The following is a 27,474-nucleotide window of genomic DNA, read 5'->3' as shown; positions in this document are numbered from 1 at the left end:
AGTATAGATGCTTTTATATATATTTATCAATGTGTGAATACTGCCCACAAATTCATTTATAATTGTATGAAACAACAAATTATAGTATTTGACCTCATCAGCTGTTATTGAACCTGAAGTATTTTTTTTATTGGACTGCTAAAATCCAAACCTATACAATTCAACAAGTTACATTTTTTCATTAAATTAACATATTAGGCTTTGGGATTATGAAGCTTGTAAAGTACTCTGCAAGAAAAAGAACTAAACTTGATATCGTATACAATATATTCTCTATTTGTTAAAGATCAGCTATCATGCGCTGTCATCGTACTGGTTTAAAAATGCTGTAGAATACAATACTTGGGACACATTATTCTACTTTATTTCACCGTCTTTATAAGTGCAAATTGAACTTCTTTTATTATCATTTGCTTGGTAAACAAATAAAAATTCCATTGTCATCTAGGCAATTTAAAAGTTTTCAATAGAGGTTAAGGACTGTCCTGTATATATAGTAGCATATTTACCTGACGATATCGGAATAATTGGTATTTAGTCAAATCTTAACCGGAATTTGTGATACCAAAATTTATAAAATGTAAACAATATGTCGAAATGTTCAGGCTTTAAATAAATATCTATTTGGATAAGTTAATGCAATCACACGAGGTATATAGTGTCTTATACGGTTACAAGTTTGTAATGTTTAACAACAATATTATATCAGTGTGTAAACACGTTAATTATATACTTTGAAAGTCATGTAGTTCGAGCATTTTCTGAGTAAGTGTTAAAAAATATCAAACAAATACTCTTTATTGTGGGTTAGCTTTCATTAGTCGTCAGCATTACATATAGATTAACAACGTGTGTTATATTGATAATTTAGAATCTTCCGTGAAGATGGAGCACAAATGTGCAGTTAATTAATTCGATTGATGTTTCATTTATATACAAGAGTTATATTCCTTTGAACTATGTTCATTTCATAAAGTAAATGTGTTGATTGTCTTCCTTATGAAAGACAGTTAAGTATATCTATAATTTCTTTTATTTGTTTTGAAATGTGTTAAATTATATATACCAATATAAAGAATAATTCTATTATCTTAATATAAATATGTTTTGTTACATCGTGCACGAATGTCCTAAATGTGCAAGGTCAAATCTATCCTCATCATCATTAAGTTTCTTAGTGCGATGAGACAAACTGCTCTTAATTACAGATCACAGGCACTTCTAAATTTTTCAAGAATTAAATGACCACTGTGTTGATTTAAGATAACTTGTTTTATAACCTTTAACTTACGATGGTATATCCTCTTAAAATCGAGTTTCATATGAAGGGTTCGAACTCGCGTGTATTTGCAAAAAACTCTTTTCAATCGCCAGTCTTTGCATTATCACTAAACCAGCAATATTTAAATATTACTCTTAAAGCATCGTTTACTTGTTAATTCATGACAATAAACTCGTTGACTATTTTAGCTTCTGTAATATATGAAACAGTCTTTATGTCTTGGTTTTATTACCTTATTTTCATTTGTTTTATCTTGATTGCTAATTCTAAGGGAACATTATGTTCGACATTTGAACGTTAATGTGTATAATTATATAGCAATATTAAAAAAAAATACTAGTAGAACGATACTGATAAAAAGCAAAATAAATAGAACATTGTTTTTACAATCATAAAAAAAGTTAATTCAGGTTTTAGCATTAGTCGATTTTTAACATCGTTAAAATGTATGATGAGCTGACACTTCATACTATTGTTGCTTTAATGATATAGTTGTAGTCGCTATAAAAACAAGGAATTGTATATATATAAGATGAATATCTTGATAAAATAAACATCCATATAGATATAGGAAGATGTGGTGTGAGTGCCAATGAGACAACTCTCCATCCAAATATACCCATAACACTTATCTCTTTGACATAACATAGACTTTCAATTTTCTTTTTCATCATATGTAATGCTTACTTGTGGTTTTAGTTTTATGATATTATCATGTTATTAATAATTTGGGGAGGGGGTTGTTTGAATTTAAATGTTCTAAATATACATCACATCAACATTCAACGGAATATAATTTGAATATAGTAAATAAAGGTAAAACCCCCGCAAAGAAAACTACTTTTTTGATCGAAAAGAACCCAAATAAAATCATCGCAATTATATGAACATGAATTATATATAAAAGCTATTTTACGAAATTTTCCTTTGACTAATTATTTCCTTTCTTATCCCAGTGGAGTGATATGAAAAATTATCGCTAGAAACTAAGGGTGCACATGCCGTCGTCAATGAAATTAACACAACGTCGTCAAGGTAAAATAGCGATAAACAGATTATAATTTGTCACCTTAACTCGATTGCTTTTCTCACTTTCGCTGTACTGGCCCAAGCGAGAAAATCAATATCGTTGAGATGACCAACGATAATCTATAAAAAAACCTCTGAGATTAGAATAATTGGTCGAGAAAACATTTTACGATGAAAAAATTGCATTCTAGGTACACAGATAGAACTACTAGTATGTACTGTTTAAGATACCTTCATTGTGACTTTTCTTGCCAACGATTGAACGTCACGGCTATGAACAGCGTGATTTGAAATCTGTTAAATGAATCTTTAACAAATATTTGTATTTGCTTTGAAGCGCCATATGAAGTGAAGCAGCATGAACCAGTGGGAGTGTCACTGTGATTGAGAATAAATCCATTTAAGAACAAAAGTATCATCGCTTATGAATTTCGCTTAGCACGGTTATTTTGTTTCCAGCCCTCTGACAACGAGTGCTTATTGACCACCGTGACCTCATAGGAGGGTCGTGCTCTCAAATGGTTAATTATTATATATATAAATTTCAAAGGTTCTAAATTGGCAATTTAATATTTAACTTTTCTAAACAAGATAGATAAATTACAAGTTGTATGTGTATTAATATTTCTTGTCCAATAAATCATGAATACGAAATCTTTTCGGTTTAAGACATTTTTAATGATAATTATTTAAAAAAAAAAAAAAAAAAGAACGAGTTGCATATGAAGAGAATCATGAATAAGCTGAGTCTTCAGTTTTTGCATGATATTACTTTACCACGAATTCTCATATAATGAGTTGTTTTTATAATCGTTCATTTTTGCCGGTGTGCTTTGTACGTGCTACCTTCTGTGTTTCTTTGGTACATATGACGTAGTTTTGTACTTTTAACATCCCACAATATGCGTTATTGTTCTATTGTAATGTCATTATGTTATTTTTCTATTATACTATTGTAAATTACTTTTGAACGACAAAATTATTTTATATCTCTTCTAATGTGACGTAACATTCAGTAACATCAAACACGCGACTCTTTACTCGAGTTGATGTGAACCTCGCCATTAAGTCATTTCGGTTGATTTTAATACATATATAAGTAGCAATGTGGCTGTTAAATTTTGTATTTCCTTTTTGTGCTTCTTTGTTAGACTCAGATCTTATGTGTATATATGTCTCTGGTTAAATATATCGAGATCGCAATAAAAATATATCGTTATCTCGATAAACGAACCTGTATTTCTGAATTCGTCATTTTCATGTTATCTAACAAATATTCAAATTAATATCAGAAAAAAAAATGAAAATAATTTTTAATTTGTTTTAACTTATTTCTTTCATTTATTTAGTTTCGGAGAATTAACTAGTGGATTTCCCTAACTATTTTTAACAGAAATTCCTTGGTTTAATGTATGGACGACCTGAATACCAAAACATATATATAAATATTAAAATACTCAACTCTATTTTTTTTTATTTTCACGTTACCTTTGCTGTTCTTCATCCCATATTTAGATATAACATGTTCATTGTGCCGCGATGACCATTAGAGGGGTTACGGAAGACCTAAATGACAAAGTACGCGTGAAAATTAAGAAATAGCTTATTTTGAATAATGGAATGAATATTTTGAAAAATGTAATAGACTGTTGTGACCCTTCAGCTCCTAATTCCAAATATACATTGTACCTCATTCGAAAGCTTATTAATATACCATTTTATCTCTCTTTCTATAAGATTTCAAGTAGTGTATAAAGGGGCCGAAGGGTCTGTGTTACTCCTCTAATATGCGTTGCGGAACATATTGACTATATGTCTTTTGTTCTCTATAAATAAGCTTTCGAATGAGGTATAAGGTATGTATGTAAAAAGGGGCTAAAGGGTCGCAGCAGTCCATTCCATTATTCAAAATATCCATTCCATTATTTAAAATTGGCTATTTTCATAATTTTCACGCGTTTTTTTTTGGCATTTCGGTCCTCCGTAACCCCTCTAATGGTCATTGCGGTACAATGGACATGTTATATCTATATATATGGGATGAAGAACAGCAAAGGTAACGTGAAAATAAAAAAGATAACGTTGAGTTTCTTAATATTTATATATATGTTTTGGTATTCAGGTTTTCCATACAAAGATTTCGATTAATGATAGTTAGGGAAATCCACTAGTTTATTCTCCGAAACTAAATAAATGAATGAATTAAGTTAAAATTTTTAAAGAGTGCTTTGAATTTTTGTTTCTGATATTAATTTGAATACTTGTAAGATAACATCAAAATGACGAATTCAGAAATACAGATTCGTTTTATCGAGATAACGATATATTTAACCGATATAACGATTTAATATTCCGAGATATCGTTTTAATAAATCGAGATAACGATAAAATAAACCGAGATCTCGACATAACAGTTTCGTTTTATCGAGATAACGATATAATAAATCGAGATAACGATATAATAAATCGAGATAACGATATAATAATCCGAGATCTCGATACAACAGTTTCGTTTTCTCGAGATAACGATATATTTTTTATCGAGATCTCGATATATTAAACCGAGATAACGATTTAATAATACGAGATCTCGATATAACAGTTTCGTTTTCTCGAGATAACGAAATATTAAACCGAGATAACGATTTAACAATCCGAGATCTCGATATAATAATCCGAGATCTCGATATAATAATCCGAGATCTCGATATAATAATCCGAGATCTCGATATAATAAATCGAAATAATGATATAATAAATTGAGATAACGATTTAATAATCCGAGATCTCGATATAACAATTTCGTTTTATCGAGATAACGATATATTTGTTATCGAGATCTCGGTAAAACGGTTATGTTTTATCGTGATCTCGAATTAATAAAAATATTTTCTAATGTTTTGTGTGTCCCCTTACGGCTTCCGTATCAATGAGACAACTATCCATCCTAGTAACAATTTATAAAAGTAAACCATTATAGGTCAAAGTACGGCCTTTAACAACGAGTATTGGCCTACACCGAACTGCAAGCTATAAAGGGCCCTGAAAATTACTAGTGTAAAACCTTTCACACGGGAAAACCAACGGTTTAATCTATATAAAAACGAGAAACGTGAAACACTTATGAATCACATAGACAGACGACAACCACTGAACATCAGATTTCTGAACATGTTTTGTAGGGTTCAAACATTTATACATACTTTCCATATAGATTTTTTTAACCCGAAATAGGTATCATGCATATTAAAGTTTATCTTGATAAAAAGTTAATCGAAACGTTCTACATAGTAGATAAACTCATCATAGAATAGTAGTGTGTCATTCCTATTCATGTTAATAGACGACATGCATGTAGGTGTTTGTCAAGAAGAAAGCAGCCTAACGACAAAGAAAACCAAACGACAGCTAGAGAGCATTATTCAATCTCAACAGTAGACAAACTAAAGAAGTATAGCAAATAGACTTTTTAGTATTACATGTGTCATAATTCGGACAGTTTTCAACAAATTTTTGATTGTTACACATGGAGTGAAACATGTACGCAAGAACTTGGCATTATTTTTTATATTGTGCTGTTAAACAACTGTTATCATATACCATTTTTTTTAATAGATCCTTTTTGTCACACATTATATGTTCAATGGTCTCAAGGTTTCAGCTGATGTCGGTTCTGGTCAATTTTGTGTTCTGTGTCTTAAAAAAACGTCGTTTAGAGAAGCCAAAAAATGGACGTCGATTAGAAAGGCATAAAATTGGCCGTTGATTTGGGAGGATATTTTATTGTGACGTCAGATTTGGACGTCGATTTGAGGAACGGACGTCGATAAGAGACCGGACGTCGATCTGAGTCTTACATATATTTGTTTGTTTTTGTTCTAATTGAGATTGTGACACGGTGCTGATGTCTGTATCTGTTTTTTGACAATTTTACTTAATAGTATGTGTTTTGTTCTCGCATCGTTATAAATATTCCGGAATTTGATGCGATTTCATACAAGTGAGAGGTTTAGCGCTATAAACCAGGTTTCATCCACCATTTTCTACAATTTGGGAATGCATGAACCAAGACAGGAATATGACAGTTGTTGTCCATTTATTTTATTTGTTTTATTATTTGATTTTGCTATTTGATTAGAGACTCTCTACGCCATTTTCCAGCCCTCGGTCAATATCAGCCCTCGAGCCATGCGGCTCTTGGCCTGATATTGAACCTAGGGCTGATAATTCATGCGGTATGAAAAATACCATGTAATAAACTGATAGTATAAGCATTTGCAAGTTACATGGATATTATATTGTTCAACCCCTTGTTAATAGGCTATGAAACTTTTACATAGTTTACAAACTAACGTTTGTGTATTGGTTTAAATAAAGGGAACGACTTATGATAAGTTATTGGTATTTGGTATTCACTTTTACAATCATTAACCTTCCTCATTTTCAAACGGATGATTTTGATATGTACATTCGGTCATTGGATAGATATAGGAAGATGTGGTGTGAATGCCAATGATTTTTATTCCAAGTTTGAACGAACACAATCAACACTAATAATGACTAAGTATCAATATCTTACTTTTTTGGCATTAAGAATAGACATGTAATTTCATCGTCTTCATCCGTTTTGAGACAATAAACGCATGTGAAAGAGTGGCGAAAGATACCAAAGGGACAGTCAAACTCATAGATCGAAATGAACTGACAACGTCATGGCTAAAAAAGAAAAAGACAAACCGACAAATAATAGAACACAATACACAACATATAAAACAAAATAATAAGCTTCACGAATCCACCCAAAACTGAGGGTGATCTCATGTGCTCTGGAAGGGTGAGCAGATCCTGCTCCGCATGTGGCACCCGTCTCGTGCTCATGTTATTACAACCCCAGTAAATATTCTAATTCAGTAGGTCGTATTCGTGAAAATGCAAGAGGACTGTAGTTACGACATACAGCACAGATCCGATATTATCAGTGAAACGGTTATTCCATAACGCTCAACCAACTCGTGATGGCGTTTGTAAAATTTATGAAGGAATGATTTCAACTTCACCATTTGTAACGCTTGGTTTAAAAGCTTCCTTGTTAGCAGCAACCCTCTATCAAAGAAATTATGATAGACATACAAGCCCGGGAATATTATATCATTTGTGAGATATATACTAGTATACTCCGTATGCAGGCACTGCTTGAATGTTGATACATAGAAATGGACACAATTCGGAAGCTGTCATCTCTTTTGTCGTAAAGTTTTGTTTTCAACCGACTTTCATTATCAATTTCTGGATGTAACCTCTAGCTCAATGAGATAGATGCGTTTAATATAGTCACCAAATTTTAAATTATTTAGTGAGAGAACATCATCTATATAGCGGAAAGTTAAGTTAAAGGATATTGCTAACTTCTTATCTTTCCTCGTAAGAAATTCCTGCATGAAGTCAGCGTCATGATAATAGAGAAACAAGTCTACAAAAAGAGAGGACAATTGGTTCCCATTGGAATGCCGACAGTCTGTTGAAAAACACGTCCTCCGAACGTAACAAAGATATTGTCCATCAAAAAATCAAGCATCTTGATAATGTGAGTTTCATGTATTGACGGAAGTTATATACAGCAGTCCTAGCGCACGCAAATAGCATGATACACATACACTGTGTCTTTATGTGCATCCAGCTATACTTGTTGATCACCTTCAACTGTTTATTCTTCCCTATTGTTTAATTTCAGCTACTGTTTAAAGGGGCTAACATTACATGTAGGATAATGTAAATAAAGTTTATCCACCAAACATCTTACACACTTGATGAAAATAAATCTTAATAAATATTTGTTTTTGTTAGCTTTTTCACCTTTATGGCATTTTAAACAAATGTTTGCAGGAAGATATAAGCCTCTAACAGTCCTTTCTGTAATTTTTTTTTACAGAATACACTGTTATCGGCTTATATCATTTACAGACTGTGACACTAATTCTACTGTAAGTGTTTTTATTACAGTTGCTAATCGAATGGATGGATTTAAATTGTATGTGACTAATACAACAACTATTCCACCTGATGGTCATCTCTGTTATGAAGATCCTGATCCTGGTCTTCCAAACATCACTCAAAATATTCCTTGTAATCAACTTGGAAAATATGTCATATATTATGATAATAAAGGATCAACCGAATCAGACAATAGCACAAATGGACCTATTGTTGAGTTATGTTACGTTGCCATCAATGGTGAGTTAAGTATGAATGTGAATACATTTTCAACCTTTCATTATCATTGCACAAATCTTTCTTCCTACTTCATGCATATGTATATTTTATGATTTGTTTCATTGTTTTAGCTCGTTAAAATGATCTACAGTTTGTTTGTTCCAATACTTTGGCTTTGGTTTGCATGGATGCTGGTTTTGCAAAATTTTTCTTGGTTCAATCAAGGCAAATTAGAGGAAACTATTCTTAAATAATTTCATTAAAGGGCAATATTTAACATAGTGTAGGACATTGTTTACTTATAAAACTACAAAATTATATGTAATGATTGTAATCATTTTATTAAAATTCATTTGTAATATAGGCCTTTATAATTGTAATTAAATAATAATGTAAATTCTACTTTTGTGCAGGTTGTCAAAAATATCATTGGGGAAGTCAATGCGAGAAGTTGTGCCCCGACAAATGTTTTGATCGACATTGTTATCCTGGAAACGGTTCCTGTGTTTGGGGATGTAACCCTGAAAATTGTTTACATGATATCTGTAATAAAGATACTGCAGTCTGTACCAAGGGTTGTAAGAAAAATAGGACTGGTAGATATTGTAACGAGTGTAAGTTATTCTTGATAATAACCTTGTATAATATGTAATAATATTATGTATAAACAATATAAATACAGCAGGAGCCAACTCTATACATATAGGATTTAACTGATAACCAGTACTTTAAGTATCAATGATTTAAATGATACTTGAATGAATGCAAAGATTGTACAAACACAATGTTGGACTTTCAGGGACATTCATGGGGTTGTTTGAATTATAATGTGCGAGCAATTTTTATAGCAGTTGTCATTTCCTAGTAACTCATGTTACAATTAAAAACTGGTTTGACAAAGATAAGAAGATATAACTGCCAATTAGACAACTCTTCACAAGAGACCTATAATGACATAGAAAATTAACAACTGTAGGTCACCATATGTGCAAAACACATACCTCGTAGTCGGTTGTAATTGGCCTCGAAATTACAATAGTAAAACAATTCAAACGAGGTATTTAACGGCATCATTTCAGTACAAAAATAATGAACGAATAACAAAAATGAAACACAGCATAAACGAAAAAACCACTGCATTACAGGTTCTAATATTTAAAATATGCAGGTTAATATTATAGGCATACAAATAAGTTTATATCTTGGAACTTATACAAAAAAAAAAATATGGTTATCTACTGATGAAAACGCATGGAAATGTCAAAGGAACACATTTTGAAAAAGAAACACTTCCATTATAATCATCGGACAATCAAAATGAATAGAAACATGTTTGATAAGTAAAGATGAAGAATTAAAAAAAGAGTACTTCCAAATGCTGAAATCTACATCAGGATTCGTTCTGGCAATACAACACACATCAATCGATCAATGAACTAAATTGTTCAAGATGGGTATCCCTGTAATTAGGTAGAACACATTTTTTCATTATTTCTATAAACATAACGTATTTTCATCTTTAGAAAAACTAGTATTCACTTCGCCAGATTTACTCAGTTAATACAGTTTATTCAAAGAAAATAACATAATACAAACAGACAAGTATGGAATGCTACCGTCTGATATATTCTTTCCTGTTATTTGTTGCCAATATCAACTCTAAAACATTTGATGACATTTTCATCTTCTTATTACAGATAACGTGGTTTCTGACGCTTTCGTTTCTCAAAATCCAGGTGGCGATCGACCTGCTAGTCTATCAATTGATGGCGACAGAACAACTTGCTCTAAAACAAGTGGACTAAATGTATCATTTCATGTTGACCTAAAGAAAAAAAGCATCGTAAACAAAATGTATATAACATTTAGTGGTATGTTATTAGAAACTGATTAAATATAAGTTTGTAACAGGATAGTTTCAAATAAAAACTTTTTATGTTCTGCGATAATTGCTGTATTTGAAATGGAAACGAAAACTCACTGCATGTGCATGTAGATCATGACCTGTTAGTTTTTTTTTCTGTAGGTGATCCAACGCATCTGTTGTTAATTTTAACAAACACTCAGTTATGAAAAAGGCGAAATGCATATCATTTAAGCCTCGGTCACACCTTACCGGATAGCTCGAACGGACGAATAACGGATAACTTTTTTTCAATCCGTTCATGTCCGTTAGACGTCCGTTCTTATCCGTTATGCGTTCGTCCATATCCGTTGCATGTCCGTTAAGCGTACGTTTTATTCGTCGACGTCCGTTCTGTCCGGTGGAAAATTTTGAGCATGTTCAAAACTTTGAACGGACGTCTAACGGATAAAATGTTCGTTGGACATCCGTTAGTCGACCGTTTTGTACGGTACTCGTCCGTTTCGTTTACGTTTTGTATCCGTTACTCGTCCGTTATACATCCGTTGGAGGTATGGCAGATAAATTCACCAACGGACTTCTAACGGACGTCTAACGGATAAAACGGATGTTGAACGGATGTGAAACGGACTTCTACCGGACGTATAACGGATAAAACGGATGATGAACGGATCTGAAACGGATAAATTCCAATTGAAAATTTCTCGTCAGGAATGCCAATTAGATTTCTTAAGGCAGCACTTCACAGTTAGAAAATAAAATAAAAAATGAGCCACAAAATGTTTTATCATCTCCTATTCCTGGATTTCTAATACATTTACCTAACTAACTGTTTGTGCTGTACATGTGCATATGTATGTAATCAGTATCTTCCATAGAATTGATTTTTAAAAGTTAAAAGGGTGAAAAATAATTCCTTTTCTGTGTATCCATGGCAACATTCTGCATTTATTTACCATAAAATATTGCAAAAAGGGGGGTAAACATGTCACATATCCCCCGAAATTCGGATCAAACTAGAATTTCAATGCCTTTGAGTGATACCTTTTAGAAACTGTTTTCATAAATCTTTCTAATGATCAAAAAATGGGTGTCTTTTGCCTCATTTTTTCGTAAAATCTAATCACAAAGTTCGTGCGACAAATAGTTGGAAAAAAACATTACAATAATTGCCGGACCAATGTATGGTATGGACATACAAATACGGACTGTCATATAGAAAACAGCCTATATTACATACATTATATGATCTTGATGTTCATATAAACCCAATGCGAAGGCTATTTTAATACTCAGCTATCCAAAAATGAATTATATTGCACACTAGGTCTTATATTTGAAAAATCCACAGGGGCCAAAATGAGAAATTACACATCTAACTGTGGAGTGCTACCCGGCTAAGGTTCATGAATTCTTATTATTCATAATCGATCTTAGAATAAGGTCACATCTTCACAATCAAGCAGCTGTTATTCAGGTCTTACACTGCCCTTAAGCGGCATTTTGAAGAACAAATCAAAACCAGTTACACAGAACATGTTCAATATTAATGCAATTTACATGTATTATTATTGTCGCCTTTAATTTTTTCGTATATCTTGTTTATCCGTTTTATCCGGTACGCTTCCGTTAGGTGTCCGTTTTATGCGGTTCTCGTCCGTTGGATGTACGTTCGACATCCGTTCTGTCCGGTACGTCTCCGTTTCTCGTCCGTTGCATATCCGTTGCATGTCCGTTATGCATTCGTTAGGCGTCCGTTTTAGTTGATCAGTACATCAACGGACTCCCAACGGATAACAATTTTGTCAACGGACAACTTTTATTTTCATCCGTTAGGCGTCCGTTCGTGCTATCCGGTAAGGTGTGACATAGGCTTTACATTCCTCCTTATGTTAACAATTAGGTACTTAACTTAAGTTAATAGACTTAAATAATAGGTAGTATTGTCTCTTGTGGACAGTTGTCTCATTGGCAATCATACCACATCTTCTTTTTTATAGTATAATATATATCTAATATGTAAAAACATCTGTTTTCACTCCTATTTATCAAGATTATTATTGATTGTCTATTGGTATTCAGAGTATTTGCAATCAAAGCATAATCATAAAAATAGAAATAACATACATTTACAGTTTCAAAAGTCTTTCCTTAATTTTTCTGTGTTTTATTTAGGTATGTATTCCTGATTTCTGTACGTTTGATCAACACTCAAAAGCTAGAAAAGAGTAATTAATGTTGATGTTGTGTGGTTTATGAAAATGTTTTACTAAGACAAACTTTTAGTAAATATAAAACCTCTTGCTATTGACTAGTCGGATTCACTAATTATTGTTTTAAATTCCAAAAATTAATAATCAGATATATGCAATAAAAAGTTAGCACACTGAATCTGATATTTCCTCACACTGATAAAAACACTTGAAAGCATATAACATTCTGAATCTGATAAAATTATACATGTATAGTTTGGTAGGAAAGCAACACATAGGTGTAACTTAATTTTATCACGAACTTACAAGGGCACTATACAAGTGTATGAGTAAATATATATTAAACCAGAAACATATATACATATCTCCCGCTAACATGTTTACCCCGCCACATTATTTATGTATGTGCCTGTCCCATGTCAGGAGCCTGTAATTCCGTGGTTTTCGTTTGTTTATGTGTTACATATTTGTTTTTCGTTCATTTTTTTTTATATAAAAATGGCCGTTAGTTTTTTCGTTTGAATTGTTTTACATTGTCTTATCGGGGCCGTTTATAGCTGCCTATGTGGTATTGGCTTTGTTGAAGACCGTACGGTGACCTATAAAGGCAACAGTAGTATACCGCTGTTCAAAACTCATAAATCCATGGACAAAAAACAAAATCGGGGTAACAAACCAAAACCGAGCGAAACGCATTAAATATAAGAGAACAACGACACAACACCGAAACGCAACACACACAGAAACTGACCAATCATCAGACAAAACACCACGAGAATAACAAATATAACATGAAAACCAAATACAAGAATTTGGGATAGACAAGTACCGTGCCACGTCTTATCTCAATATCTCAAAAACAAGAGAAAACACAAACGACTCAACGTTAAAATACAACACACAGAGAAACGAACAATAATATAACAATGACCATCTTCCTGACTTGGTACAGGACACTTTTAAAGGGGAATAAAAGTGGTGGGTTGAACCTGGTTTTATGGCATGCCAAACCTCGCACTTTAATGGCAAAGTTAAATATAACATTGAAATGACAACATAATATTACAGGACTACAATACAAATAAATAGGAGAACATATTAGACAAAGAAAAACATGATTAATAGATAACAAAAAGCATCAGGTTTAAAATTCAATACGCCAAAAACGCGCCTTGTCCACACAAGACTCACCAGTGACGCCCAGATATAAAAGATCGAAAGTGAAAAAAGTACAAAGTTGTACAGCACTGAAGATCAAAAATTGAAAAGGTCTCGCCAAATACGGCATTGTTTTTATGCCCGGGACAAGAACATTCTTATTATATAGAACAACTCATGCTATTGCAAACAGTAAATTTCATCAAATGAATATGAAAGAGATATACACAAAGAAACTGAAGCATCAAACATTACAGAAAACTAAACCTGAATACATAACGCCTAGATATAAAAGATCGAACGTGAAAAAGGTACAAAGTTGTACAGCACTGAAGATCAAAAGTTGAAAAGGTTTTGACAAACACGGCATTGTTTTTATGCACGGGATAAGAATATCCTTATAATATAGAACACTTAATGCTATTGCAACCAGTAAATTTTAACAAATGAATATGAAAGCGATATACATAATGAAACTGAAATATTAACTAATTACAGAAAACTAAACCCAAGTTTATCACAAAATAGACACACATCCGAATCAGTTCAGGCGTCAACGTAATTAAAAAAAATTGTGACGTCACATACGATGCCGAAAAGGCAGAAACGTTATGCCACATTAGAATTTATGAAATTTAGAAACAGCATGACGTCACACATGAAAAATTATCATTCAAAAATGAGATAGAATTAGGATTGATTTAGAACTAAATACTGATAATTCATTTAAACAAAATGCATATTGCAATACTTATTAATAGCAATTAACTGTAATAAATATATGTAATAAATATATATAATAAATATATAACAGAGTTATACATGAGAGAGATATAGTTGTTAATGTCTGTGTCATTTTGGTCTCTTGTGAACAGTTGTCTCATTGGCAATCATGCCACATCTTTTTTATATACACATATATTTTTGTATCTGTTTCTCTTGTCAAACGCACTGACCGAGATAAAGACTGAAATGATTATACTTACAACACCAGAAAAAAAATATCAAAACATTGAAACATACACTTATCGTTTTACAAATACGGATGATCGAGGTCAAGTTATTTGGAAAACCTAAACCTAATACAAACGTCGTCAAAAACTTATTTAAATATAGAACCGTTTAAGCACTAAAATGTGTATCCAAGTCCAGAAAAGGAACAGAGTTATACATGAGAGAGATACATTCCAAACTTTACGATATTCCCTTTCCAGTTATGATATGAATAGTCCATAATTTACTAGCGATGATTATGCTTGGTTTAATGTCTTATGAGATTATGACATAATTAAACTACTGTTGCCTCTACCTAAAAACATTTGATATGCACTTGAGCTTGTCAAATAGACAACAATCTATCAGAAACCAAATGATGTAGATTTTAGCAACTATAGGAAACCATAAAACCTTCAAGAACACCTATAACATAATCAACGACAACCATTGAAATACAGAATGAGGATTTGTTACTATAATTTGTCGCGCCCAAATTTCTTCCTGTATCTATTATGTAATAGTTCGTCATAAAAAAACCTAAACATTTTTGTGGAAAAATGCTTGATTTTTTTGTCGTGTGAAATGTTTGACAATTGTCATTTCGGGGCCTTCTATAGTCTGCGATGAGTTATGGATTGTCCTCATTGTGTGAAGGCTATATAACAATCTGTAGTTGTTACTGTTACGTCTTTCGTGACGAGTTGTTACAGTGGTTATCATTTCATTCATTCATATTCTTTGATTGAGTCATCAGATTATCAAATCAACATTAAACACCTATTGGTTTAATTATCCATATACCTTATTTACTTAAATGAAAAATATTGTTTAAACCTTGGGCTTTTTTTAATGAAAATGACACTATAACTTTCGAGTGTAAGAGGTGCTTTCCTGAATATAACTTCATCAGGAACAACCAAAACGAAATATTTGCAAGCCAAAGTATTACTATTTATTCATTTGAATATGAATAAATATATTTGTACCTTGAAACAAAAAAAAATCAAAGACAAAAAAACTGCGTTTAGGAATCGACAGAATAAACGTTAGCGTTAAAGAGCGGCGAAAGATACCCGGGGGGAAGTCAAACTCGTAAATCGAAAAAAAACTGCCAACGCAATAGCTGATAATTAATAAAAAGACGAACAAACAAGTAATAGTACAAAACACAAACATAGAAAACTAAAGGGTAAACAACACGAGCCCCACCAAAATCTGGAAGTGGTCGCAGGTGCTCCAGACGTGTAAGCACGTGTTGCATCCGTCGTGTTGCTCATGTCATTACAAACCCGTTTATTGGTATAATCGTCACTTTTAAAACTTTTAAAACTATTATAAAAGTTAGATAAAACTTCTTTGGTGATATTTCTATCTTTTCTTTTTTATAGCTTTCAACCACATTTTGATTTTGAATATATGTCCCAGATAACTGGTCTTAAGTTCCCTATAACGATGTTTATCTACATGCATTGTGATAAACATAGCAGTTGTAAATAATAAAACATGCGCTATTTCTAAAAGTTCCTTGTACTATTCCTTGTTCTGCAAGTCATTAGTGTTGTATTGAATGAGCCTTACAGTTTAGATGATTTGCTTCTTTTCGTTTTACATTTATCTTTTTAATTCGCATTAATATCGCTGTTATTCATAATTAATGCAATACTTATGAGCTAGTCATACATTTTTTTTTTTTTTTTTATTTGCGTTTATCTCGATATTGAATTGCATATAAAACATGGGTTGTTATTTATATATACATGTATATCTTTTCAATCTTATTTTTATCATTTTAGAAACAACTACAAAGGATGGTTCTCATATTGTTTTTGCCTCAAATAACAGCAATTTTTGGAATACTGGAACAGTTTTATACAACGGGACTGATTTGCCTACTTCTGTCAACTTTCATGCTGTTTGCAGATACTTAACGTTTGTACATTCAGTTAAGACTCAAACTTCTGAACTTGAGATCTGTGAAATTGGGATTGTTGGTGAGTTTTTCTTTAGCATAAAAAAAAGTGATACACAATGTTAGTAATTAGCAGGCTGAAAATGTATCCATCTACATGAGAGCATTTTCAACTTTAAATCGAACTTTATAAAAAACATAAAAACTTCTTTGTCAACATATAAAAAGTAAAATTACAAAAATACTGAACTCCGAGGCAAATTCAAAACGGAAAGTCCCTAATAAAATGGCGAAATCAAAAGCCCAAACACACCAAACGAATGAACAACAACTGTTACATTCCCAATTCGGAACAGGCATCTTCCCGTGTAGAAAATAGTTGACCAAACCCGCCTCACATCCAGCCAAACCTCCCCCGCATGGCATTCGCATAAAATGCTACCACTTTAACAACGACCTGCGAATGAAAACAAGCAGACATTCTTGTAAGCATATCAGTTAAGCTGTCGTGGCAAATGATCTTGCATAAATTGTTATTTCTGTTTGGTGTTCACAATCATATAGTGTTTTACAAATGTCATTTGTATAACCATGTCCCAAGCAACAAACTCCAAAATCATAACTGATTATCATTCAACAAATCTTAGACATTTTGTCACACAAGGTTCTTGTTATCACCTTTTATCGATTTTATAATTTTTTCTGCACTGTACAAACAGTACACAGTTTTCCTTTATGTGTCTTTGACAGCTGTCTTATCTTAACTCTTTCTGAAGTTTACAATACACACTTTGACTTCTTGGGTGAATGCAAACTATGTTCATCTAAATAAAATTACTCTTTGTGTATGCTCTGTAAATAGTTTCTGTTTCACTTCTAAGAAGTTTCAGTCGTTTTGCAACAAGCAATAATTATTATTTTACTACCAATTTTAAATAAGCATATATATCATTCAAACATTTCTGTATTGTTCCGAATAGCGCCCGAACATTTGTAAAAAATATCTTACAATTATTTGTTTTTAATCCATTTTCATCGATTGTTTATTTCCACACTTTAACGAAAATATAATATGAAAAGCATGTACCTATATAGTTAGGTTTCTCACAAAAAAAGAATAACTAAATGTTCTATTTTTTTATAATTATTGACGTTTAGGTTGGGCATGACATGTTTGACCAAGTTAAAAAATTCAATGACTACATTAATAAAGTATTCACATGATTTGCTTTGTGAGGTCACACAAGGATTGTGATTGAAAGACAGATGTGTGTAATACCATTCAGACGATAACCATTAACACAAGTCAATATATACGAGCAGACATTAACGTTAAGGATATTATACCCTTGTGTTGCTTCAATGATAAACATATGGAAATTTTATAGACAATCCACAGTCTTCCACTTATACTCTCATATTTGGGCAATTTGGTACTTGACAGATGGAGGATTATTGCATGCAGTGCTAGCAATGATTTTCTTAAAACAAGTTTATAAATTTAGACATTGATTAAAATAAGTATAAATATGGACCAATTCAAGTACACCTTCTAGGGTGCCCTCGACTTTAGTGACTCAGCACGAAGTGTTTTTGAATTTAAAGGTTGTTTATGATTTTTTGTGAGTTAACTATGTTTCAAATTTTAAAACAAATATCTCTGTATTAAAATTTGTGGATTTTCTTCAAAATTCTTGATTTTATTTTCACCAATGCCCTTTTTCTATTAAATGCAATGAAACTATAAAAAGTTATGCTTTGCACGAATTTGCACCTTGGTATATAGACTCATCTTTATTCATTATTTTTGCTGTTTTGATACTATTGCAGTTTGAAAGGTTCAGAATTCACAGGCCACAGAAGGGGTCTTAAGGTGTATGATCCCTTCTGTATCCAGTGAAGTACGAACTTTTCAAACTGGAATAGTATCAAAACAACAAATATGATGAATAATAGAGAAAGGCCATTTTGTACGTATACCAAGGGGAAACTTGATGCAATGCAGTATTATCTAATGTTTCATTGCATTTAATAGAAAAGGGGCACTGTGGCAAATAAATCAAGATTTTTATAGAAAATCCACAGCCTTTTATATAGAGATTTTTGTTATAAAATTTTAAACATCAATTACTCAGCTGCTTTTCTATGATGTGATAGCGTTTATTGTTTACAAAAGTTGAAAGCAACCTGTTAATTCCAAAAAAAAACTCGTGCTGAGTCACTAAAGACGAGCGTACCCTTAAAGGTGTACTTGATTTGGTCAATATTTTTTTTTTATTACCAAAAATTACATAAACAAACTTCTATTTAGGAATTCATGGCTAGAACTGCATCGTTGATCTTCTGTCTATCATGCACTAAACTGCCAAACATGAGAGTACAAGGGAAAAGGCTGTAGATTTTCTATAAAATGTCCATATGTTTAGCATTGAATCAATAGAAGGGTACATACTCCTCAATTGTCTTTCTGTACTTTGTTAGGATTATTTTTAATCTGTAAAACGCTTCTAACGCGTCATATTCAAAAGTGATTCAGTAAGTTAAAAGATATAGGATACAATTGAGTTATTAGATTTCTATTTTAATCTTTTCACCTTTTTTTAGGTTGTCCTCCTACACATTATGGTCCCTTGTGTAACACATCATGCCCGAATAACTGCTATGGACCATGTGACCTTAAGAACGGGCATTGTGTATTTGGTTGTTTAAATGGGTGGATTGGTGTTGAATGTGACAAAGGTAAACACATTTTTACGATGTAATTATAGGTTTTTGTTTTTTGTATCAAGCACACCATGAATGATACTTATTGCAGAAAGGAACCACAGTAAACAGGCAATTATTGGCAGCTTTTGACATTACTATTGATACATTTTTATCAGTAACCATTTAAACTAAGGTCTGGGCATCAAACTTTGTAAATATTTAACTTGAAATCTTTCTTTTAATAGATGCATGCACTTTTTGCAAGACTAGAGGCATTTGGAGCTTTTCTCTAATATACATATAATTATATTTTTAAGATTAATGATTTCCTGGCTTTTTTTTATTAATTTGTCTTGTTTTGTGTTCTGATTAACGCATTTTCCCGTGTCTCTTGTGTGTAATTCGTTTATCGTTTACCCGCGCCATTGCATTTCGTCTAGTGTAGTTCTGTTAATTTTGGAAGTTGGTATATTCAGATTAACTTTCGTAAACGAAAAATTAGTTTATAAACTTCAGATCCCCAATTCAAATAAACTTTTGCATACCTTTGTATATTAACGACGTGTTTAAGGTTTGCACTTAGAAAAAATAAATGTATCTAAACATCTGCAAGAGAAGGTTTTTAACATAGCGAATACGATCTTCATTCAATCAATCTCATCTAGGAATAATCTTTTGAGATTGATGCTAACATATTTTTGTAGTACCTTTGGTGATTTTCACGTGTTGGTTTTCAACCTGTGCTCCAGATTTTACTACATACAGATTATTCAATGAATATTTCTATAATATTTTATTACAAGTAATCATTCACTCGTAATTATCATCATTTTTATTTAAACAAAAACGTAAATAAATTGTCTTAAATTAGTGGTTTAAGCAGGTTTTGTGTTGTTGTGTTCAAATATTTATTTAACAGTTCTATGATTTGTATGCCTACGTATTTATTTGAATCGAAATTTTCATCTTACAGCATGTGAATCTGGTTATTACGGAAAAGATTGTCATTGGAATTGTTCCGCTAACTGTTTGATTCAACCATGTAATCACGAAACTGGAGGATGCAATGGTGGATGCACTGATGGGTGGCAGGGATTCAATTGTTCTGAAAGTTTGTTTAATTGTTTTCTTAATTGACATTGTATCTGAAGGGCTAGGTTACCGTTTATAGAAATTTAGCTTTGACTTTGAAATTCAACGTTATCGCAAAATAAGTAAAAAAAAGTAATAATCTATTCATTTGAGAAAAAATGTATGGTCAATTGATATACCGAAAAGCTTCAGAAACCTTCGCCCTAACTTCCGATCAAAATTTTCAGTAACCAAAAGGTCTAAATGGTTATATTGAATACTTAGAAACAACGCTTTTTTTGGAGCATTGGATGCTAAAGATATCATTTCGGAAAACAGTGATATATAACGACAAATTTAAAAAAAAACTGACGTTACAATACAAATAATTCATATTTTATGTATGCTAACAAGAAGTTATTTTGTATTACTAGTTATATTATCAACTATTTCTGAGTTTAATATATAGTGATTTGGCCAATGTATAGACAAATATCAAAATGTGATGGCCAATTTTAATGATTACCCAGTTGATGCATCCGGCCTCTTTCCGAATCCCTCATTTTTTATTTTTTTATAATATTTGATTGTCTTTTCTTTATCGATTTACAACATTTGGACATCGTTTAACTATTATCTCCACAACTAATTCCTTTGTGAACTTTATCACTTGCAAATTGAGTTGTTCAGTTTTACTTCTTATTTATTCAAATGGTCGTTTAAATGCAATAAACATTATCCATGTAATTTAAGATAATTTATGTAAATAGATTACTGGTGTTTGATACGCACAGTAATTCAAGAATGTTTGGTGTGTTATTAATAATATAATTTAAAAAACATTGATATTTTGTATTTTTAATTTATTAATAGATGCTGACTTATGTTTATGAGTTTCTAAACATGTTACTATTTCGATACATATAAAGTACTGATGCAGAATTCGCTTTTTTCAGAATGTCCTAAAAGTCAATTTGGGAGGAACTGTTCTCAGTTTTGTCATGGATGTTTTCTTGGGAAGTGTGATCCTGTTAATGGATTATGTGATGACACGTCTATTTGTAGTCCTGGTTATATGTATGGTGCATACTGCAACAGAAGTACGTTTTATTTGGTATATCTAAAATGTGCCATGAAACTATTTCATAAATAAATTATTTGCAAAAGTAAAGAAAAAGCCTCACGTTATTCCATGCCTATTTGTTTATGACTCTTTATCTGCTTTGGTTCTTATGCTTTCAAATATTCGGATTTGACCGTTTCCGATGAAGGTTTATCAAGAAAAGGGCATCGGACACTTGACATTTATAACTTATTTTTTTAATTACAACCTCGCTTTAAAAAAGTGGGGATATACTGTTTTACCTCTGCCGTCCGTCCATTAGCCGATATGTCAGTGCGTCCGTCCCATGAATATTCCCGTCACATTTTCTCAGGAACTACATTACAAGAATTCCTGTAATTTGGTTTCATGTTTTATATAAGTCAACTACACCGTGTGATACGTTTTCAGATCCTCCACTCAACAACTTCCTCTTTATCGTCAAGTATTTGGCGCAGGTATCATCAGTGAGCAGTAACTTGCAGTTTCACTTGGTTCCTTTTATGAAGATAAAACCTTTTATGTGACAATCTATAACTTTTACATATACATATTGTACATATTCAAACAAGTATAATCAAACATGTCAAAGTTTATGTTTGTGTCATTCAGCTCAAAACAGTCAAATGGTTCAGATTATTTGACATTTTGATACAAAATGGTCATTCCAACATTGTAACGAGGTTTTGCTAGAAATATATTTTTCCCAATTAGTTGATGGCATTCAAATAAAATTGAGAATGGAAACGGGGAATGTGTCAAAGCGACAACAACCCGACCATAGAGCAGACAACAGCCGAAGGCAACCAATGGGTCTTCAATGTAGCGAGTTCAGCTGGTCCCTATACAAATATGCATAGTCTCTTTAACATAAATATTTATGACGCCTATGGCTTCTGAGTCTTTAAACACAAAAAAAAAACACATTAAAAAAAGCTCTGAAAAGTAAAATAAACCAATGTACAAAACACAATTAGGTGTAATAATCTTTTTCAATTATTGAATGTTGTGATAAAAACCAAATGTAAAGAATGCGTCAGTTTGGTGGTCGCGTTTTATAGTCATGATTGATTATTGACAAGGTATCCTTCATTTTCTAGTTATTTCTATGATCCGATAGTTGCATTTGCATAGTTTTTTTTAATGAGAATTTACGTTTACCTTTTACAATAAATGTATTGCTTAGTTCAATGTATGACATGTGCTCCTGAAATTAACCTCAATAATTACATTTAATCATAGTAACTGTGTTCAATGAACAATATAGCACATAAGTATTACAATGACAAATAAACCTTCTTAACATTAAAAAATATCTATTGTTTCATCAATACACTAAACAGTATTTCTTATTTTTCTAGCCTGTGACGATGGATATTTCGGTAATAACTGTACAAGGGTGTGTAATTGTGCGACTGGAAATTGTAGCGCACTTACAGGATATTGTCCTGAAGGTTGTGCGAAGGGATGGCATGGCGAAGCATGCGATGAAGGTTAGACAATTAATTTTAAAGTTTTTACCTTTAAATAAAAAAATGTTGATAAACATGCCATAGTGTTATTGGAATGAGTCATTTTTTGTTGGCATTTAGTAAATACAATATTGTTTTTTACATATTTTGTTATTTGCTATGTATATTTTCATATCATGTACCATCGCTCAATATTTATACGATTTATTCATACATAGTATATAGTGTAGTATGTATCAATCAGTCTTTTTATGTAAATGCATTGGAAATTTAAAAATTAAAATAGAAATATCTTTTCAGTGAAATCTGCTTTACAGCCAGAAGAATCCTCTCAAGCTGGTGCTATAGGTGGTGGCTTTGCTGCTGTTGTAATAGTGTTAATAGTGGTGGTGGCGTTTATACTTTATAAGTACGATCTATTTTTACTGCAATATAACAAATAAAATAAGCGGTGAATGATTAATGTGAAATTTTTCATGTTTGTTTTTTATCTAACTTTTCAACTTATTGCAATTTAATTCATCAGTTACAGCAGATTCCAACGAGTATGAAGCTACAGGTAGATTCTTTGGTTAGCTTTCTTGCTAGCTCAACCATGAAATGATTATTACCTTATAATTGGGAGGAGCATAGCACTAATTCGTCATCCAATGAAAACACTCATATCAATGGCCTGTTTATAATAAAAATGTATGTTTCATACAAACAGGTTTACCTAAATAACTTTGTAAATTAAATTTTATTTCTTATAGTCTTTGATTGAATTAAAAAAATCTTTGTATTACAATAAATTAGAGGCGGAGTTACGGTTTATGTTTTGTTCAAGGATGATAATATTTAGTGTTGATTCAATGCTAAACCAACAGAAATTTTATAGACCACACCATGTCCCCGTTGTACTCTCATAGTTGGCAATTTGGTACTTGATAGATGGAGGATTACTGCAAGCAGTGCTAGCAATGATTTCCTAAAAAAACAAGTTTAGAAATTTAGATATTGGTTTAAACAAATATATATAAATATGGACCAATTAAAGTACACCTTCTAGGGTGCACTCGACTTTCTTGACTTAGCACGATTTGTTTTAATTTAAAGGTTGTAATAGGACTTTTTGTAAACTTTAAACGCTAGCATATCATAGAAAATCAAGAGAGTAATCTATGCTTAAAATTTTATAACAAAAATATCTGTGGATTTTTTACAAAAATCTTGGGGTTTTTTTGCCACAAAATCCCGTTTACCTTTAAAAATGCAATGAAACTATAAATAATAATGCTTGCTTGAAGTTTCTCTTTGTATGTGTACAAAATGGCCCATCTCTATTATTCATTATCTTTGCTGTTTTTATACTATTGCAGTTTGAAAAATTCGTAATTCAAAGGAAACAAATGAATATTTACGCCTTCATTGTACCATTGTAAAGTATATACACATAACTGTATTTATAAAGAACTGAGTAATTGATTGAAATAAAATTGGCAATTCAAACACACCTACAAAATGCTTGTGAATCAATAAATTTTAAATTTAGATTGAAAACTTATTTTTAAAATGACTTGTAAAACTAGTTTTACAATGTTTATATTCTGTCACTAGTTCTGATTGGTTCTGTTTAACTATTGACTCCACCCACAGGCTTATGTACCTTACCTAATAATGATTTCATGGTTGAGCTAGCAAGGAAGCTAACCAAAGAATCTACATATATCTTCATACTCGTTGGAATCTGCTGTAATTCAATTTACCTTATTGATCGATTGATTCGTGTTTGCTTTACACTGCGTCAGCAAAGAAAAGCGATATTTCGCTTGAAGAAATTCACCAACAACATCCGCCATAATTTTTTTTCACAATTTTGTTCATCATGTCCATTGACTAGATCCACGTACAAGAAAAGGCTGAGTTTTCTGTATTTGTTTTTAATTTTTATATTTTATGTTTCTCGTGTTGACATATCGATATTCAACCATATACCAAATATATTTCAAATCTTGCAAAAATATAGACTTTTGTCGGTCTGAAAAAAATATAAGCATCGTATAGCTTTCATGTAAAACATTGCTGTATACGTTTAATTATTATGCTTGGAATATGAAATATGTAAAATGAAATGATTATGTTACTGGACATTGAGACAAACGAACAGTTTTTGATAACAATGAAAGGGGGACATATGAAATATCCAAGTCATATGTTCTGTCTTGATAGGTTCAATTATTCAACATGGTTATTTCCCTGATATTGCTTTGGTATTTTCAAATTAATGGGACACCGTGATTTAAACTAGTTTATTTATTTTTTTTTGCAGACGCAGGTTTTCGTTAACAAAAGGTAATATTCAAACCGCACGGACTCAACTTAAGTGGCCGGACGATGAGATAAATCTGTTTTATTGTTTTATAGATTTTCTACTTACATGTTTGCTTGCAATTAGGATTATACTCAATCTTAGAATGAAGTGCATATAAAATCATCAAAATAACACGAATTTTGCATGCTTGACTCGCGTTTTGTCTACAAAAGATGTATCAGTGATATTGGTATCAAGTATGAATTTGATGAACAACAATTTTTTTTGTTTATCCTGATTCCTATAATGATCACTTTGAGTAGAAATTATTATAAATGTTCGCTAGAAGGATGCCATGGATTGTTTTATTGTAATGAGTAAATCAAAGTATGACCAGGGTTGAAATCTTAGATTTTCCACAGCCATGTAGTTCATGATTTTGTAATATCTTTCATTACTTTCTGCACTATCTTGTCTTACTGTAAATAGTTTTTTTTTATTTATTTTATTTGTCATGCCTGTTGTAGACTTTTGATTGTTGATAACTTTATCATTTTTTCTTACTATTATTCCTATTAAGATACAGAATTATCGACAAAATGCCTCAATCATAAATTGCACTTTATCGTTACTTTTGTACGTGATTAGCACTGGGAGATGCTCTTATTAATATAGATCTTTGATGTACTATTAGCGCACTTCGACAACAAATTTCTCTTAAATGATGTTAGTGGATTTAAATGAGAGCCGAATCATGATAAGCAATCTTTTTAATATTATATTTTAAATATTGTACAGATTCGAAGAAGGAAACAAATACGGGAAACAATTATGCAAATGTAAATGCAGCAGTAGTATTTGATGCACAGGAGGTTAATGTGTCCTTCAAAGACAGAAGACAGAATGGACTCCAAATAGAAGACGATGGAGATGGAAACGTGTACAATAATGTACCTAGTAAACACAACGTTTTCAAATACAAGATACTTGTTGAAGATCTGAAAGAGGCTATACATGAGAAACAGAAAGACGAGGGTTTTAAAAAAGAATATGAGGTAACGATAAAAATAGGTGCATTTACAGGTAATACTTGTTCCATAATTTCTTTTCCGAAGTGGTATACAATGTGTCATTCAAATAAAATAATTGTCCAATGAAATACCATTTAAATGATAAGTCAGTTATAACATGCATTTGTATTTTTTTTATTTGTAGGTTTTACCTAGTGGGCTTGTTTGTGCACACTCTGCAGGTTCAAAAGCAGAGAATAAAGTAAAAAATCGTTTTCTTACAACGTGGCCATGTATGTAAAACATAAATGATTAATAAATTATATTACTCATTTCTAATATTAAATTTTACATTATGATTTTAAGATTTACAAGAATCAAAAGTAAGAATTGGATTCTAAAATATAAAAAGTAATCAACAAGTTTGTTAGTTCCATTTAAACGATGATCATTTTTAATAAAGGAAATAGAGTCCAACAACGGGACAATTTAATGTATAAAAGCATCATTTCAAAAATACATCTGGAGTGTAAAAAATCCTTAATAACCTTATACAATTATGATTATATTTTCGAATTTCTAAAACAGAGGCAAATAATTAAAACCAAAACAACTTCAATCTCATAGGCAAAAAATAAACTGACAACGCCTTGGCATAAAAAAAAAGACTAAATTAAAAACAAACAACAAAATCACTACTTCCAAATTGTTTTTTGCAATTTCAAACCTAAACTTATGTTCGAATAACAGCTTCTTATTTTTAAACAAATAATATAGTTTTTATATTTGTTCATTGTAGATGACCATTCACGTGTTGTTCTGAATGGAGACACGAAGCATGATTATATAAATGCTAGTTATATTGATGTAAGTTTAAAATAAAACTGGCTAAGTTATAAGAGGAAATATTTCTATTTTGAAAATTAAGAGACAGCTATTAACTTTTATTCAGTTCTTGAATATAATAGTAGAAGGTTTTACAAATAGTTTGTTTAGTTTTAAAGTACGTGCTGCAATACGTGTTAGGGATATAAATATACAAACACATGTATATGTTATATTAATTTTGTGTTTTATATCGTTTCTTGTGATATTTTTTTATTTTACTTTGAGTTGTGAGAGGGCTTTGTATAGAATAGACGCACGATGACTAATGAGTTAA

At 31.5% G+C, this 27,474-nt stretch overlaps 1 protein-coding gene across 1 annotated transcript in view; it reads left to right on the top strand.

Annotated features, from left to right (window-relative positions):
* Positions 1-27,474, top strand: part of LOC143084957 (uncharacterized) — a 44,197-nt gene that overhangs the window by 4,877 nt on the left and 11,846 nt on the right. The window contains exons 3-15 of the mRNA XM_076261055.1: positions 8,312-8,542; positions 8,935-9,135; positions 10,219-10,392; positions 16,546-16,743; positions 19,266-19,400; positions 20,341-20,478; positions 21,395-21,538; positions 22,902-23,033; positions 23,313-23,421; positions 25,321-25,343; positions 26,101-26,357; positions 26,518-26,605; positions 27,112-27,179. Of these exons, the coding sequence (XP_076117170.1) occupies positions 8,312-8,542; positions 8,935-9,135; positions 10,219-10,392; positions 16,546-16,743; positions 19,266-19,400; positions 20,341-20,478; positions 21,395-21,538; positions 22,902-23,033; positions 23,313-23,421; positions 25,321-25,343; positions 26,101-26,357; positions 26,518-26,605; positions 27,112-27,179 (1,898 nt within the window). The remainder of the gene's footprint in view (positions 1-8,311; positions 8,543-8,934; positions 9,136-10,218; positions 10,393-16,545; positions 16,744-19,265; positions 19,401-20,340; positions 20,479-21,394; positions 21,539-22,901; positions 23,034-23,312; positions 23,422-25,320; positions 25,344-26,100; positions 26,358-26,517; positions 26,606-27,111; positions 27,180-27,474) is intronic.

This window comes from Mytilus galloprovincialis, chromosome 1, assembly GCF_965363235.1.
Source record: "Mytilus galloprovincialis chromosome 1, xbMytGall1.hap1.1, whole genome shotgun sequence".
Classification (NCBI taxonomy): domain Eukaryota; kingdom Metazoa; phylum Mollusca; class Bivalvia; order Mytilida; family Mytilidae; genus Mytilus; species Mytilus galloprovincialis.
Note: the sequence above shows the minus strand (reverse complement) of the source record. Positions and strands in the feature narration are given on the sequence as shown.